The sequence below is a fragment of the Rhopalosiphum padi genome, chromosome 2 (genome assembly GCF_020882245.1).
Source record: "Rhopalosiphum padi isolate XX-2018 chromosome 2, ASM2088224v1, whole genome shotgun sequence".
Taxonomy (NCBI): Eukaryota; Metazoa; Arthropoda; class Insecta; order Hemiptera; family Aphididae; genus Rhopalosiphum; species Rhopalosiphum padi.
The window spans coordinates 91,680,318-91,699,007 of NC_083598.1; the positions used below are offsets into that span (position 1 = coordinate 91,680,318).

Below are 18,690 nucleotides of genomic sequence, written 5' to 3' on the forward strand. Positions count from 1 at the left end.
ACTAGAGATCAAATTTCTATGGAATTGCATCTTTTTATAGTGTATTTTAAATCCTATAGAAATAAATTACAAATCCAAATCAAGAGATGTAGATTAATTTAAAGAATATTTTATTTAGCATAAAATTGTACGTTTCAAGTTTTTTTATAAAAATGTACTAATTAGTACTTTTGTACAAATATTTTTGATTCATAATGTATCTACTTTATAATTGCTCTATATTATGTTGTTATATTATAAAATATTGGACATCTAATAATATAATTATATATGTATATGTATATATTTATATATACATCGATTTAATATGACGTAATTAAGATAATAAAAATACTACAACAATTGTCGATTACTTATACACATACAGTACAACAGTCAATCCGTAGCAGATATAGTTAACTGGTGTTTTCACAATTAAAACACAAAAAAGTGACAAAAAATATTATTTTAGAGAAAAAAACTTGGAAATGCACATGATAATTAATTTTAATCAAATATTGTAAATCAGTTTGTTATTGTTTTATATATAATTATTTATTATTTATTAATATTTTATTTAAGTTAAATTACATTTTTAGATTCTTAATGGAATGCTGAATGTATTGACTTTACAATGATGTGTTTTTTTTATTTTTGTGCTGTCAACAGGTTTTGGAGTAGTAATGGTGCTTTGATTTTTAACTTTAGCCCCATTTCTAAAAGGAAAGTGAATCTAGTAGGTACTTCGGGGAGATCAAAAGTAAAAAATTTCCAATAGTTTTCAAAAGCGTCAGAAAAAATCCTAAAAAAGTAACGGAAAAACGGGAATTTTTATGCATAACCAGTTTTTGACAAAATCGATTTTTTTTTTGTTGTTACTCAAAAACGAATCATTGAAAATACTTGAAATTTTCACTTAATGTTTATATTAGTGTTATTTATTTATAAACAATTGAAATTTTCGATTTTTCTGGTTTTTGTTTTTTGAAATGCCTATAAAAAAAATTTGGAATTCAAAAAAACCTTTAACATTTAATACAAACTTTATTATAAGTTTTACTTGTCGTAGTAAAAAAAAATAAAAAATAGTTAGCCTCAATTTTTGTTAATGAGCGTTTAAAGTTCAAACGTTTACAAAATATGTCAAAATCGTTAAAATTTGCAAGGAATTTTGAAATTAAAAATTCTTAAAATTGTTGTGATTTATACCTAAGGTTAAAAAACCAAATACAAAGTTCTCCATAATTTTTCTTTCAAATGACTGCAAAAAAAATCTCCTAAATACTTCTAAAAAATAGAAAAAAATTTATGAGTGTACAAAATTAAAATTTTTACAAAATCGAGTAAAATAACGATATATCCTAAAACGATTTAAGATATTTGTTGTTAATCAAAAAGTGCAAGTCGTAGAAACTTGAAACTTTCACCAATAGTTGAGATTGGCATTGTCTTTACATGATTTTTTTTTCAAAATATTTCACAAATTTATTCTAATTATAGGCTTTGAAAAATTCGATTTTTTTAACCTTGCCGTATGGAATTATGCACACATCCAAAATCCTGATACTTATCAATTATCATTGCATTCAAATTTAACACAACCATAACAGTGATCCACTCGATACCTAATGCATAGCAGAGTAAATCCACTTGCCTGACTTTTTAGTTTTTTTTTTTTTTTAATTAATATTTTAATACTTAATAGTTAATGCCAATTAATAAATAATAATATAAAAACAAATAGCAATAAAAAATGCAATTTGAAGTACTTATAATGAAAAATAAGTTATATAATTTCTAATAAAAATTTATTTTTTCACTATATTGCATATTTCAGCATTTTAATTGCATGTTTTTTAGACGTTAGCTGCATAAAAATATTCGGTCTTTACTTATAACAATGAATAGTGTGCTTAGGTAAAAGATATAAAATAAGAGATTTTTATTTTAAAATTCTTATAACAAAACATGTTTTTTGAATCATGTCATTCAAAAAAACAATTTTAAGTAAATCTATATTTAAACTAGAAATTTACTTATCTAGCATTATAATGATACTTTCTAGGTTTTTCTAAAGCTGGAAAAATACTGAGTCATCAATGAATAAATTTGTCAAAAACCAACTATTTATTAAATTTATAATAAATATTTAATAGATAATACTACTATGTTTAACTTATATAGCTTTTTCTTTAAAGCCAAAAACTGAGAAATATTCATACATATTTGTATTATAAAGGAAATAAAACAAAAATATAATAAAAATTGTTTTTATAATTATAATACATTATATACATTTAATCAAGGGCCTGTTTCAACTGTGGGGATCAAATGATGCACAAATATCACATGAGTTTTAAGTTCATTTTTATATCTAAACTGTTTATAGCAAAATTGACATTGAAACTGTGGACTTACACCGCATTCATACTTAATATGTCTTGATAGTGAAGTTTGGTATTTATATTTACGATTACATCGATTACATATAAATTTCTTGAAGTTTTCTAAAAAATAAAAAAAATTAATGTAAATACAAAAAAACAAAAGAAAACAAAAAATTAAAAATACATAAAACGACATTAACAATTCCAAACCAGTAATTAAATATTATACAAAGTTATATTTAGTATTTATACTAAAAATTTAATATAAAATAATTTTTCTTTAATAAAGTTAATTATTAACATTTTTTTTCATAAAGTATATTATACTTATACTCTTCAAATTTGAGTGGTTGTAAATATTTCTGCTTCCTCCATTTTTATATAACCATACAAATATACATCTATAGTATAGACTCCATACCAATTTAAAACATTTAACTACAAGAGCTTAGAGAATATTTTTGTAATTTTACTAGAATATGGTCAATCCAACAAACTTAATTAGATAATCAGTTAATTCACAGCCTTTTGAATTTTTACTTATGTCAAAATGCAAAGTACCATAAATAAAATTATACAGAATATAGAACATGAAAATATCAAAGGTTATTTCTGATGAACTATAGTATAATATAATACATAGGTCACCAAATGGCACCAAACACACATTTTATTCGGCCCAACAAAGAATAAATAACACATATTACGACAAAATTATATGTGTTATGATTGTAAATTATTATTTTTGTTAAATATTATTGGTTTTTAAATAATGTAAATATGTACTTAGAATTTTGATGGCCCGCAAAAAATTTTCAGATTCCTAATGTGGTCCTTCAAAATTATTAATTGGTGACCCCTGATATAATACATAATATATATGATACCTTAACCATTTTACTTGTAATAATAGAATTAATACTAAGATTAAAAACTAAAAACTGTGCAATATGGTCATTGTACATTACTTCACTCAATTTTAAATACATAAAATTAATAATATCATTACATTATTTCTTACATTCTACTAACTTCAAAACACACACTTTACTCATATACATTTTTAACAATATAAGTAAATGAAATATTTAAAATATTGTATTAACAAATTCAAATTTAAAACAATATTATTCAATATATTTTAGTATTTAAAAGATTATTAATAGGTTACATTTAAAATTAATGACGACAATTACATTTTAAATCATGATTTAAAGAAACAAATTTCTATAGATAAAAAGTAAATTAAATGTTATAATAATATATATATAAATGCAAAAAAAAAATCATAAAACTGTATTGATAATGTATCATAGAAACTGAAGAAAAATAGAAAACGTTTCCATGTAAACACTAAATAATACAATTTAAAAATTAAAGTACAAATAATAAAGAAATAATTTGGAAAATCAATATGTTGCTTTGTTCAACTTCACATAAGATAGATGAATATTGTATTATAAAATTTAAAAATAATATTGAATCATAAAAATATTTAACTAAAACAATTTTGAGCAAAGCTCACAATACACTTTTTTAAATTCTTAATAACTTCTCTTTACTTTTTTCTTATACTTACAGAAATACTGAGATCATTGAGGACATACTCAATCAATTAATTAGCTTAATTTCTAATTGATAGGTAAAAATACCATTAAATTGGGAATGAGTTAAATTTAAATTTTCACAAATTCATACTATATATATAATTTAAATGTTTTGTCAAACTCAAAAAATTTGCATTCAAACTTTCAAACATTTTTATTTTTAATTGAAATACAATGAATTATTTTTAATGACCCAACCTAAGATGGGGTTTGAATCTCTGACCTTCTCATGGTGGCGCCACTGCTACTTAGAATTTAAAAACCACTGCTTATGCTCAAAAAAATATTCAGAGATAATAATTTTAAAAAAAAATGTATTATAAAATAATATAAATATGGTTTCACTGAACTAAAAATTGTTTTAAATTTAATATGAAATAAATGCCAAACAGTTTATTTTTATAGTATACAAATTTGATTAAGGTCCCATTTCAATTTTGGGAATCACAAATTTATGTACAAATCCCATATGAGCTTTAAGCTCATTTTTATATTTGAATTGCTTATAGCAAACTTCACATTGGAACTGTGGGCTTACACCACATTCATATTTCTTATGCCGGGTCAAATTTCTGCGGTACTTGTATATTCGACCACAACCACAAATGAATTCACATCGATTGTTTGGTTTACGACACCGTCTTATTATACCTAGAACTGTGTTAAAAATCAAAATAAGTTTTTAAAAAAACATATCTAACATTATAATCAAATTAAATAAAACAACATTTCAATGTAGTTAAAGCTCTTTGGATAACTAAAAAAAAAACAATAGCACTTAGGTTATAACCTAACCTTAAGTTTGGATATAAATTATATTACTATAAAAATTGTTTATAAAATATTCAACTATAAATTATATATTACTACTAGGAATTTAAAAAATAAATAAAAATATAATATATTATATAAAGTTAAAAAATTCTAGTCTAAGAAAAGGAATTATGTTTTGCAATTTAGATAATAGTTTCATTAATAAAATGCCATACTACAATTAGATTCACTGTTTTCATATTCAACATTAATATTACAAACATAGTTACCTCTCATAAATTAATAAAATCTTCATATATTTAATCATACAGATTACTTAAGAATAATACATTTGATATAGACAAATAAGCTTGTGATATGGCATTAGACAAAATGAAAATGAAATCATTTATGTAAGGTTATAAAATCACAATATTTAAATGTAAGTAATAGTATTTTTCATGCTTTTGAACAAAATTACCTATTTTATAGAAAAAAGATGGAATTTATTTTTCTAGAAAATAAAACATCAGTCAGGAAATATTAAAGAAACTTAAAAGTTATAGTAATTTAATTCTTTATTCCTCTCAAAATTGTTAAATATACACAAATTATATCCAATGATCCCTTGATAACTAAAAAAACTTTAAAACTAGAGTTTTAGTTTCAAACTTAAGTTGAGTTAAAATTATACTATACATAACTTTTAAAGATTTTTAGATAACAATTTTACTTTTATAAATTATAACAAATATTTTAAAGATTTTAGACTGTCAATAAACCTGTTCCTAAGAAATTTAGCACAAAACAAATTATAAAACTGAAGATAGATTATTTAATAATATTTAATATATATATATATATCATACAACTAATAATAACTTTAGTACCTTTATACAAAAATTTTTTAAATATCATAAAACATAATGACAAAATATCTAATACATATAAAAAATAAAGGAACTAATAAATTGATAATCAACATGAAATGCGATGTACTGTTCGCATATGACCTCTTAAACTTGACTTTTGTGTGAAAAAGTTGTTACAAATTTTGCACTGGAATTGTGGAGGTACACCACATTGGTATCTTTGATGCTTTTTTAAATTCCTCACATATTTGTACTTTCTGTCACATCGCACACAAACAAAACAAAAGGGACCAAGTTGAAAATGTTTAGGAGTTGGTGGTTGTTCATTGCAATTATACCATTGAGCTAAAAAAATATTAATACATATTAACATAATATTTATATAAAATATACTAAAACAGAAAATAAAAAGATAAAAAAAATAAGAAATTAATCACTAATTATCAAAATAAATTTCAAGCATAAAATGATTTAGTTCAGTTTTACCCATAACCAGATTTTAAGATTTTTACATCATGAAATGTAATAAAAAAAACTTAAGATCCAATTTCAGACTATACTATATATTAATACCTAATCTTTATTTTAGATGCATCGTTATATAATTTATTGTATATTATAAAAAATGTAATATTTATCTAAAATATATTTTAGTTAATTATTGGATAAACATGCGTATATTAGGTATTGGGAAAACAATTTAACATAAAAATAAATAATTAATTACAGCTTCAAAATAAAATTTTTTCTTTTTTTAATTTATAAAACATCAGATTACAAAAAAATTTATTATAATAATTTACAATATTATTTATCTTAGAAGATTTTAATATAGGTAAAGATTTAAACTATGTTAATTTTAAAAATTAAAATTATGTAATGTATGTATGTGTGTAATATGTATACTTATATCACAAACACAATATAATATGATTAATTTAAAATATGGATTGTAATTATTCTTAGTAATAATAAAAATAAAACTTACTTATGCTAAAAATTATGACATAATACTATCCAAAACAAAATAACAGTTAAAACACTGTAATTATAGTAACACAAATTTAAATAATTTAATACATTTTTTGGAGGGTTTTATACTATAAGTGTTCATAAGCATTCCAATTTATGTTTAAATTAACTATAAAATGTTATGCATTTTATTTTAAACTATCAATACACAGATGTATATTAAAAATTATTTGTTAACATTACAATCATTACTTTGGAATAAAATTACCCATAAAAAATTTATTCAAAATGCGTTTTTATTTTTATTAACACATTATTTAAATATTCATATAAAGAACAATGAAATGCTTATATTTTATTTGAAACTTAATTTTTTTTTTTTCTAAAATTGTTTTTGTAATATGAATAAAAACAAAAATGATACTAAAATTTAAAATAGTAATATTTCAAAATGATATTGATTAATAGTTATGGTTTATACTTTATATTACCATCACTATATTAATCAAACCCTGTTTTAATAATTATTATAAATATAAATTGTATTTTTAATTATTTAAAAAGAAATACTTTATAATCAAATATATTAAAATTCTCTCAAAAGTTCTATTAACCATGAATTAAACATCAAAATTTATTAACATAACTATTATTAAACTAAATAGTATATGAGATTATTATATTTATGTATCTTGTGTGATATACATGAGTTAATATTACTAATATGATGAAGATGTATAACAAACTTACGTTAATAAAATATTTATCTATTAATTCAGTTTAACTAAATAATCATATGTACATCTGCTAAATGAAATTTTAGAGTAAATGTATGTCGAAAACATTTTCCACACAAATTACATTTAAACATTGGCTGGATACCACATTCAAATTTTAGATGCCGGTTTAATGTGCATTTTTGCTTATATCTTCTTCCACATCCTTTAGGGCAAAAGAAAATTGATTTCTGATCTAAAACAAAAATGTTAAAACAGTTTGAATTAATTTAAATTCAACAAATAATTAACAATTTAATAATTTATTATTAATATTCTAATGAAGTAATAAGCATGACCAGTTATAAATTCCTGAATTTTCAGGGGCAAAACAATGATGATAGATAAATTAACACATTTATTTCTATAATATTATATCATACTAAGCAACTTAAATATTTTATGTCATTCATGCATTTACCACCAAGCACCCACACACCTAATATTTTTAATTCTTAAAGAATTTAGTTTTTATAAAAAAGTTTAAATTTAAGTACATTAAAATTATTCATATATTTATTACTGTATTTAATCAAAATTAATGATCAAAATCTTTAATTAACAATTATTTCCATGGATCAGTCAACATTTTAACATTTTAAAATAATTACAAAATTATAGTTATTTTTCATACATTAAAGTGCAGTAATTTATCATTTAGTTCAATTAATGACAATATTATTATTTATTATTATCAATAAATATAATACCACATCATCCCGTACCAAAGTAAACAAATAATTAAACCATATTTGTATTAAGTCCCATATTTATATAAAAAATCTTTCACTTTACATTCCATTTTACATGTCTAATGTTACCAACAATAAAACAACTTTTTTCTTATATTTTATTTAAGTCTAATAGAATAAATACTAAATTAGTCTTATAATATATAAAATATGATATATCATGACAGTTTAATGGACGAAAGTACTAACCAAAAACAATAAAATACTATAAGTCTATAAACATTCGAATATCTGTAGATGTATATTATATTTGCTTATTTAAAAAAGTATATTTATTTTATCAAATCTACTTTACAAATAATTACTACCAGTAATAAATGAGCTAATTATTTGATTTTAATGTTTAATGAATAATTAAATCATCGACTTATTTTGTTTTATTATACAGTGTGCCGTGAAGATTTACCAATTGCTCTAACCCCGAAATAATGGGGATATCATAATTATATGTTTTTTAAAAATTCTCAAAGACAAGGATGACAAGTATTTCATATTTTAAATTAGTTTAATGTTTTAATAATAGCGTTAAAAAAATAATTTTTTATTAATAATTTAAAAAAAATCAAAGAGCCATTTTGTAATTTAGTTGAAAAAATTTTGATATTTCAACATTTTATTTTCAGTAGCATCGTGATTTATAATATATTTTTTTAAATTTTGAGAATAGTTTTTTATACATATTATTATATGGGCAAGAGCACACAGGTTTGATAACACTGGTACTTATATAGTTATATGGTATTAAATAATTCACAATTTTTCTTGAAACTAAAAAAATATTAAAAATCACGAGATTAATGAAAATAAAATGTTGAAACGCCATATTTTCAGAAAAATAATCTCTACAAAATAACAATTTTTGATTTTTTTTTTTTTAAATAATTAAATTAAAAAAAAATTTTTAACTGTGTACCAAAACATTAAGTTAAATTAAAATATGAAATAAATGTAGTTCTTGTCCTTTTGAGTCTCAAAAAAAAAAAATTATGATTTCTTTGTTATTTCAGGAGATACTGCAATGGGTAAATTCTCACAAGATAATATTTATTCATTATTAAGTCATACTTAATCATATAATTAAAATCAATATTGAAATACCAACTAATAACATGCAATCAATTACAAACAATTAATTAAACTTATAATATTTATATAACATTTAAATGAACAATATAATATAAAATATAGATATGTTCATTAAAAAGTGCCATTGATGATAAATTTGCTATTCCTCATAGAATAATTATAGATTTGAACTATGATAAGAAAAAGAAAGTTAGGCAAGACATTAAAATGGAATTTTCAAGTTTGTCAATAATTTATTATAATACACATTATATATGTAAAGCATATTGGTAAATAGTTATTTAAAAAATATTATCATTAATATAGCATAATACATTAATAATATGGTACATATAACATATAAACTCGATAATAATACAATTTTAAAATTATTTTATTGTCTCTTGTGGGAGAGATACAGGCAAACCTCTGTTAGGAATCTAGCATTTTACCTAATTAATTGTTCTAAACAATTCTAAAAAGATTTTGAAAATTACAAACCATCAACTAGTAGATAAAACACAAGTATAACCATAACCAATGTTAATATATTACCACATTTATAAATTTGTAGTATGAATTTTTATATTTTGAACAAATCTCATATTGTTTATTTTATTTTCATCAAACTAACCATTGTTTATTCATTGAGCAAATACTAAATGAATCTTTAAATTAATGTTTAATATCAATATTTTAATAAAATAAATGGTGTTTTGATAAACAAAAAAAAAAATCACATAAAATAAAAAATAAAATAATAAACACTATATAAATGTAAGATTATAAACAACATTAACAAATTTATTTGTAATTTCATAATAGAATATTTAACCATCTATAAAATACAATTATTTATGAAAATATTTTGGTTACTTATTTTATTTTAACTACAGGGTAGGGTAAATCAAACGGTGCAGTCTTGAAAGAGGTTGGTACTTCCCGTGTGGTGGGTATAGTGCGATTATGATGGTCTCATTTCGTCGGGCAGACCATGACATTATCACTTATCAGTCATTACCATAGTTTGGTCTAGTGAACAACAGGGCTTCCCTATTCGTACGTTTTTTGAAAATGGTCGTCTCTGTGGAGTGGTTCGCACGTTCAATGGATTTGAGCATTTATGATTTTGCTTGTGGGGCTACCTGTAGGGAAAGGTTTTTAAACATCAGCTTCATATCTTGGAAGACCTCAAAGAGCGAATTAGGGAGGAGATTGGCACAATACCACTATACCAGTTGAAATATGTCAAAATGCAGCCAAAAACTTCAAAAATCATCTTCATTTACCTAATCTATGGCGGCCATCATCTTTCTGATGTAATTTTAAAAACTTGATACATAAAAAGGCACAATGTACTGAAGAAAATTAAATAAATATAATTTGCACTGCACTGTCTGTTTCACCCCATCCTTTATATTTTCAATCCATTATAGAAATATTTTTACCCAATTATTTTTTTTATATAAACACACAATTTAAATATCTATTAAATTAAATTCTATCTGGTCTGACACAAAGTAATATATATAATATTCCAAAGTTAATTATTGATTAAAAACATAAATTAGAAATAGAACAATATAAACTACATAATACAGCTATGTATACGTATCATGTGTATTTTAAAGTTAATGCGTTGTTTAAAATATTTGCTACAAATCGTGCATTGAAATTTTGGTTTTACACCACATTCAAACTTCAAATGCCTCGCGACACTACCTCTATGTTTATACTTCCGCCCACATTTATTTGGGCAATATATGTCATCTTTATCATCTTCTGAAAAAAGAGCACTCGTCCGTCCTGTTAGAAAAATAAGTTTTAGACAAATAAATACACAGTGAATTTAGAAACAAATTCATGATTTATTAGTGAAATTTTGAAGCTGACAAGCCGGTTAGCTGACCCCAAATTTAAAAATAAATAACACACCTGATATAGTAAAATAATCATTTTTAGATTTAACCAAAACTTCTGAAAGTTATTTGTACACTAAAATATATATAAATTAATATAATTAGTATAAACAAATCAATTACAGTTCAAGATTACAATAATATATAAATAATAATCATACAGTTTTAATTACATAGATACACAATAATTCATTACCCTATGATAATAATTTTTTTTTTTTTTAACTTTCTTTCATAATTTGAACTACCATGTAAAATAAACTCATTATTTTTAATATTTTTTTACATACCAAGTAATTTGAGTTAGATAATTTTATCAATTAAATAAAATCCCTAATTTTATATTTAGAATAAGCAAATACATTTTTTTTAATGTTGATGTATAATATTTAATGAATGATTTTTATTTATTTATTAAAATTGAAATTTTAGGTAAGAGGAATAATTAAGTGACAGGAATGCATATATGTTTAGTCACAACATACTACTAAACTTTATATGCTAATAAACAACAAACAATCGCTCAATATAATATACCAACTTTTTAAAAAAACTACTTCTTACTTTAGAAAATGAAAAATTAGGTATTTATATATCAATTGATTTCTATCAGAAAACTAAAAATTTAAAACCTAAAGAGATCATTAACATGAAGATTTTTAAAAAAATATTGGTTTTTTTGCAAAAATATATTTAAATATAATTCAAACAATATTATATAAAACTATTTTATCAGAATCACAAAATTTTACTTAGAAAATTAGTGTACCGGTTAAATGGATCATCATGCATATTTTTATATTCATACAATTATTGCTCTTGACTTACGTGATTTTTTCATCAAATGTCATAAGCGACATAAGCCATTACTTTTTCTTTTTATAAATTATTATATAGGTATAAACCTATTGTGTACAGATTAAATATTAAAAAAAAGTTCATAATGTATACATTTTACATAACTTAATATAACGCATACTTCATTCAGGAATATTGAGAGTTAATATATTATGCATGTTTTTCATGTGGAGCTTGTAACTAATTGGTTGTTTAAATGATTTTCTACAAGTAATGCACTGGAACATTGGAATTACTCCACATTCATACTTGCGGTGAGTATACAAGCCTTGGCTATACTTATACTTACGTCCACACCCATTAGGGCAGTGATAGTAACTGTCAGATTGTCGAACCATTCTATTGTCACCTAAAATGAATATACAATATACATATATAATATATATATATATATATACATATACCTATTTATTATATACTTATTTAATATAATGTATAATTCAATAGTAAGAAAAATAGTTTTAGAAATTGAAATTAAGAGTTATTGGCTATGCTCTACTTATTAAAAGCCAAGTACCTTGGTACCTAGAAGTAGTTAAATTAACTTAAAATAACTTTGAAAATATTAATATTTTCAATAGAGTTAATTTTTTTTTAATTATACAAAGTTAGGTTAAACAGTAATACTATTAAATAAGAAAGTTATATTTTTTTTTTATTTTTTTTTAACAGATTCTAAAAATGTACCATGGTGCCTTTTTAAATTACTTCAGTTACAATAAAAATATTTCTAAAAGATATTAATATTTTAAAACACTAAACACAATCATTTAGTTATATTATGATCATTGTTTATTACAGATCTTACGACATTAAGTTTACATAAATGTTTAGCCAAAATCAAGAACACATTATCAGTATACTAATATATTAAAATACCCTTTAATACATTTGACTTGGAAAAAATATAACAATTATAATTTATCTTTTATATCCTTGTTAAAGGGGTATGACTAGTGGCTACTATAAAATAGGTACATTGTGTCTTGTAGTATCGTTATTCATATTGTAAATTTATAAATCATACTAAAGAATTTTTTCATGTGATCTATTACGGTAGTTATGAGATTATCTAATTTGGCTAATGGCATATGTAAACAATAATAATTTGGTTAATATATGTGTTTGATGATAATAGTTTAAAAAACATTAACCCTTCGCCCTTCCTGAATAATTGTTGGAACAAGAACTTAAGAAGTTTAAATATGAATACTAACATGAATTATAAGTACCATTCTGATGTCTGTTCCACTTATGATCACGATCACCAAATACCAGTAGATAGAGTGGTGTAAAGATAGAAGATGCATTAATAAGAAAAAATAATAGGAGCAATTTTGCATTTTTTCATTCTAGATATTTTATTGGCAGGCTATAAATTATATTATATTTTTGTACATTTCTAGCAAAATCCATATTACATTAAAATAGAGAAAATGTTAGAATTTACTTTATTATAATTTCGCAGTTTTTTTTTAGATTTTTCTCAATATTTTCTGATAAATTAAAACCATTAATTAAATTAGTGTCTAGTTTAATTTAAGCGAAACCAGGTACATTCAACTTTTTAAACAAAAATAATATGAAATTTCTCATTATTATTCTTAATCTAAAATTATAATAAGACATTTTTTTAAATAGTATACATTGTATCATTAGATCATAATTCATAACTAATAGAAATCATACCTATAAATTAACAAAAATATACCTTTTAATTATTTAACATAACAAAAACTGTTTACAGAGTAAACAAAATTATGTAAAACTTTTTTTAGAAAACATTAGAAACTGATTATAAATTAAGTGTTTTTAATGCAGTTTTTTAGAGAATATACAAATTTGTACATATATTTATATTTTTGGTAGGAAAAAAATATTTCAACATTTATTTAATAATAATTATATATTTTTACAATCATATACATTATCTTTAAATTATACTCATTTATTGTTTACATTAGGAACTAGAGGCAAATGAGACAAAATTAACATCAATATTCAAATGGTATGCTAAATATACATTAATATAATTTCGGCTTTATAAATTAAAACTAATTTTGCTATGTTTATTGCCCATATGCATTTTATAGCTGATTGGCTGTTTGAAGTACTTGTTGCAAATTTGACAATGAAACTTTGGACTAACACCACATTCAAATTTTAAATGTTTTAATAAGGAAGGGCGATGAACATATTCTCGATCACAGTTATAGTTTGGACACGTATATTTACCTGCAAAAAAATTTAATGAGGCCATACTTCATTACATATCATATATACCTTTACTAAATTAACTAGCAAACATTTAATATTATTATAATATTCTTATTAATACTTAATAAGAAAAACATGCACATGCTAAAATAATAATAAAAATAATAAGATAAAATAATAAAAAGCAACAATATTTGTTTTATTTTAATTAAAATAAATAAATTAAATAGTATTTATTTAAAAAAAAATTATATTTACTAACGGCGCCTGACAAATGTAGAATTACAGTAGAAAAATTACAGCTTTAAAATTGAAGTTGACTTCTGTGGAAAACCACGTTCATTTTAGTTACATACTTATTATTGAGCTGTCATAAATCCTCATAGTACATTTCAATCTTAGTGTATAATATTTTCATAATTACCAGTTAGTATAATTTTATTTCAAGGCCATAGAAAAATGGGGTTTTTGAAAAGTAGGAATAATTATTATTACTAATCCCAGGGCACACAAAGCTCTCACACTCAGATCAACTGATCAAATTTACTTTCTTCATTATTTTTAAACTAACCAAAAAATGTTAGTTTTTCAATCAAAATAAACACTAGGACATAGATGATAGAACTTTTACTTTTTAATATTTATTAACATAATTATAAAGCTTTTTATACTAAATATACTAATACATGTAAATTATTATTATACAATATTTTTTTACCCTGAAATTATATAATTTTATTTCATTAGGTAAAATTAATTAATTAATGAATTATTTATTATATATATATATTGGACACCCATTCAATAAAGGATCTTGGAGTCATTCTATATAGCAAACAATTTGTACTCGTATAGTACATTAGGTTATATCATGAGCAAGGTTTAACATATGTTGGGATTTGTAAAAACATATCAACAAATTAAATATAGCAGTCAACAATCTTAAAAACCCACCCCTTTAATACATTCACTCTTTTAAATACTAATATAATATAATATATAGAACCCATTATTAAATAAAGATATCTAAAGACATAAAAAGTGTAAAAGTGTAAGATAAATGTAAATCCATATGCTGTTTGTAAATAAATATAGAAAAAAAATGCTCAGAATATGGCTAAAAAATAGAAGAACAATAACTCATAAGTGATCTTTTGTTTTACTATAAGCTTTTAAACAGATTGAATGATGTTCCAATCATTATTTGAGTGTTTGAGTTTTGTGTACTTATAAGAGTATAATGACTTAAACATCTCTCACACATTCTTTAATAAAAAATTAAGAGAATATAAGGATCAATATTATGAACCGAATTTAAAATTATGTAACAAATTAACTACAGAAAATTAAGTAATAAATTAACTACAAAAAATTATATCTCAGCTTACATTAAATCAATTTTCAAAATAAAATTCTGCCAATATCATTATCCATATTACCATTAGTCTAACTTAAATAACTATATTTATTTATTATTTATAATTATATTACTCTTTCTTTTTTTTATTATTTTTCCTCATTAACCTATACTATATTAATCTAATGTCTATTTTTACAAGAATTTCATATTATGTGTTATATTCAATTATATCTATTAAAAAGGGTCATTACTTAATAATTTATTAATTAATTAAACCACTTATCGGATGGCTTTTAATTTTAAAAATAAAGCTTATAAAATAAATTTAATAACATCTAATATAAACCATATTTAAAATATTTATACTTAATTAAATCAATAAACTTTTCATAAAAAATATATGTTAACATTAAAATAATTTTTTAGGTTTTAAAAAAATATACATAATTAAGGTTTTTAAATAGTCTACTTTTATGAAAACATTAACCTAAATATCAAATACTGAGGCAGTACAATTTCTATTTTTTATTAGCAATTTTAACATACCATTAGTAAAGTGGATTGAAATAGTAACTATGGAATTTGAGATACACTATTCCTCTAATATTCAGTATTAAAAAAATCATCATGCTAATAAATTGTAAAGATAAAAACAATAAACAACTGTATATAACTCTTTTATATTAGTTAATTTCAAAATGTTTAATTGGTTTAAAAATAATAATAATATAATAAATAATAAATAATAATAATCAATTTAGAATTATATCATATAAATATACTTAACTACATTGAAATTACATTAGCTCTTATGACTTATAATATACTTTTAGGTAAGTACAGGCCCTTTAAAAATAGGTTTCAACGCAGGCTCCAGACAAATGACCCAAGAAAACCATTCTGAGTACGGCTCTAGTTATAATTTAACTTCATACGATAGATTAGATTAAATAAACCAACAATCTTATTATATTAATGGAATAAATACGCATCACAATTTTTACATTTATAGATTAACTATTTGATTTTTTTATTTTAATATAAATCTCAATAAGTTTGATTTCAATCACATTAAACATATATTTCTAATTAAAAATATTAAATAAAGCAAATAAATCCATTTCTTTTTTTTGATTTTCTGTTCATAATGGAATAAACAGGTATACAACCGAAGTAAACTAAATTGAATATATTGAAATATAGATATTAGCTATTTTATATTTTTCTAAATTAAACAACTTACCTTTTAAACAAAATAAATATTATCATAATAAAAATTTCAGAAATAAAAACTCAATTCATATAGCCATCAATTGTATAGTTATTACTTTATTAAAACAATTATACTATTTACATAATACTTATTTAGTTAAATTAAATATTGTCTCCAATATAAAATATGATGAACAAATAAATATGTATATTGTTTATATATTTTCTTCAAATAATTATTTTATGAATCGATATAACATGATTTTTTAAATGTGATTTATGTTTAAACATTTTACTGCATATACTGCATTGAAACTTTGGTGCAACGCCACATTCATATTTTAAATGTGCTTTTAAAGTAGACTTGTGCTTATACTTACGTCCACATCTTAGACAATGTAATAAAGTATAATCTGAAAGAATTTTATATCATTTTATGGTAGATAAAAAAAAAATTAAAATATTAAAATAAATAATAAATCATTCATTTAGGTAAGCCCAAGCAAAATAAATCTTCAACATAATATATAACTTAAGTCTATTTTAATCTGATGAACCAATATAAATTTTTTATGGTAAACAATTCTGAACGGCTCAATTTATCTAAAAATTATAAATCAAAATTTTAGGATCTTATACTTTAAGTATTAGGAAACGTACACATTGCCCAGGAATTTAACCTACCTGAGTAAATTTACTTGTGAATACAAACTAATTATTTTTGAGTAATTTATTATAGTTAATCATTTTAAGAAATAATCGTGAAACATTACCAAATAACAAGATTATAGTTAATATTTTTAAACAATTATAACAATTACTAAATAATTACTTTATATACCTAATATTTATTGCACAACTCTATACAAAATATATAAATACAGTAAAACGTTGATAAAGTCAAAAACTTTGATAAGTCAAAATAAATGCCATTCCCTTGCAAAAATCTCGATTACTTGAAAGATCAATCGGTTTACGCGTACGGTGATATCGAATGTAAAAATTATTAATTATTAAATATTTTTTATTATAATTTTTAGTTATAATTTTAAAATTTTAACAATAACAATATAATAATTAAAAACTATAATTTAGGTACACACGTTTTAAAAAGTCGAAAAAATTGCATTTCCCTTGAATTTTGACTTATCAAAGTTCCATAGTAAGTTATTATATATTATATTACTAAAATTAATTAGAATTTTATCATTACCTACTTATTTATACATGATTTATTAGAATGGCACTTAAAATTGCATATTCTAATCTATTATTCTACACTTACATTTATTTTTTTACAAATCTACATTCAATGCATCGATCATCCATCAATATTCTACAATGTCAAATTTGCTTGATAAAATTGTGCATTTCATAAAAAGTTATCCAGTTTATGAAATGGAAACCATTTTTTCCACTTGTTGAAATATTTGAATAGATTTTCAAAAAATGGATACTAATAAATATATAAGTATATTAGTTTAATTTTTTTTTTCAATGGCCATCCACATAGTGAAAAGAAATATTTAGTCTTTATTATAGTTATTATTTTGAAAAAAATAGAATATGTTATTATCATAGACTAGGTAAGTACTAGGTAAATATATTTTTGTAATTTGATAACTTTTGTATTCACAATTAATCAAATTGTATCAACAACTATTACATTTAATTTTCCTCTAGACTTGTCCACCTCATTTGTCTGTATATCACTATACTGACTTTACTCGACTATACTATATGTACACCACAAAATTTTACAATGTACTAAAGCTATGTATACCCGAATAGGTATAGATCACTTTTATTAAAGCTACAGATGCGAAAATAAAACTAGAAACATTACAAATAAAACAAAAATTACCTATTACATGGTACCTACCTTTATTGAATAAATAATGAATAACTAAATCACCTCATGTTTAATACCTATACTTAGCAAAATTATAATAAATTAAAAA

At 21.9% G+C, this 18,690-nt stretch overlaps 1 protein-coding gene across 38 annotated transcripts in view; it reads right to left on the minus strand.

Annotated features, from left to right (window-relative positions):
• LOC132920679 (longitudinals lacking protein, isoforms A/B/D/L-like) overlaps positions 1-18,690 on the minus strand; it is a 243,860-nt gene that overhangs the window by 134,586 nt on the left and 90,584 nt on the right. The window contains exon 5 of one of the 38 annotated variants that reach the window (XM_060983271.1): positions 4,313-4,630. The exons of 33 other annotated variants lie outside the window; for them this stretch is intronic. In XM_060983271.1, coding sequence (XP_060839254.1) covers positions 4,392-4,630 — 239 coding nt within the window. In that variant the 3' untranslated portion in view covers positions 4,313-4,391. Of the gene's footprint in view, positions 1-4,312; positions 4,631-5,689; positions 5,944-7,339; positions 7,543-13,827; positions 14,176-16,818; positions 17,143-18,690 lie in introns of those variants that run through there. 4 more of the 38 variants (XM_060983270.1, XM_060983298.1, XM_060983297.1 and 1 more) reach the window with 4 other exon arrangements.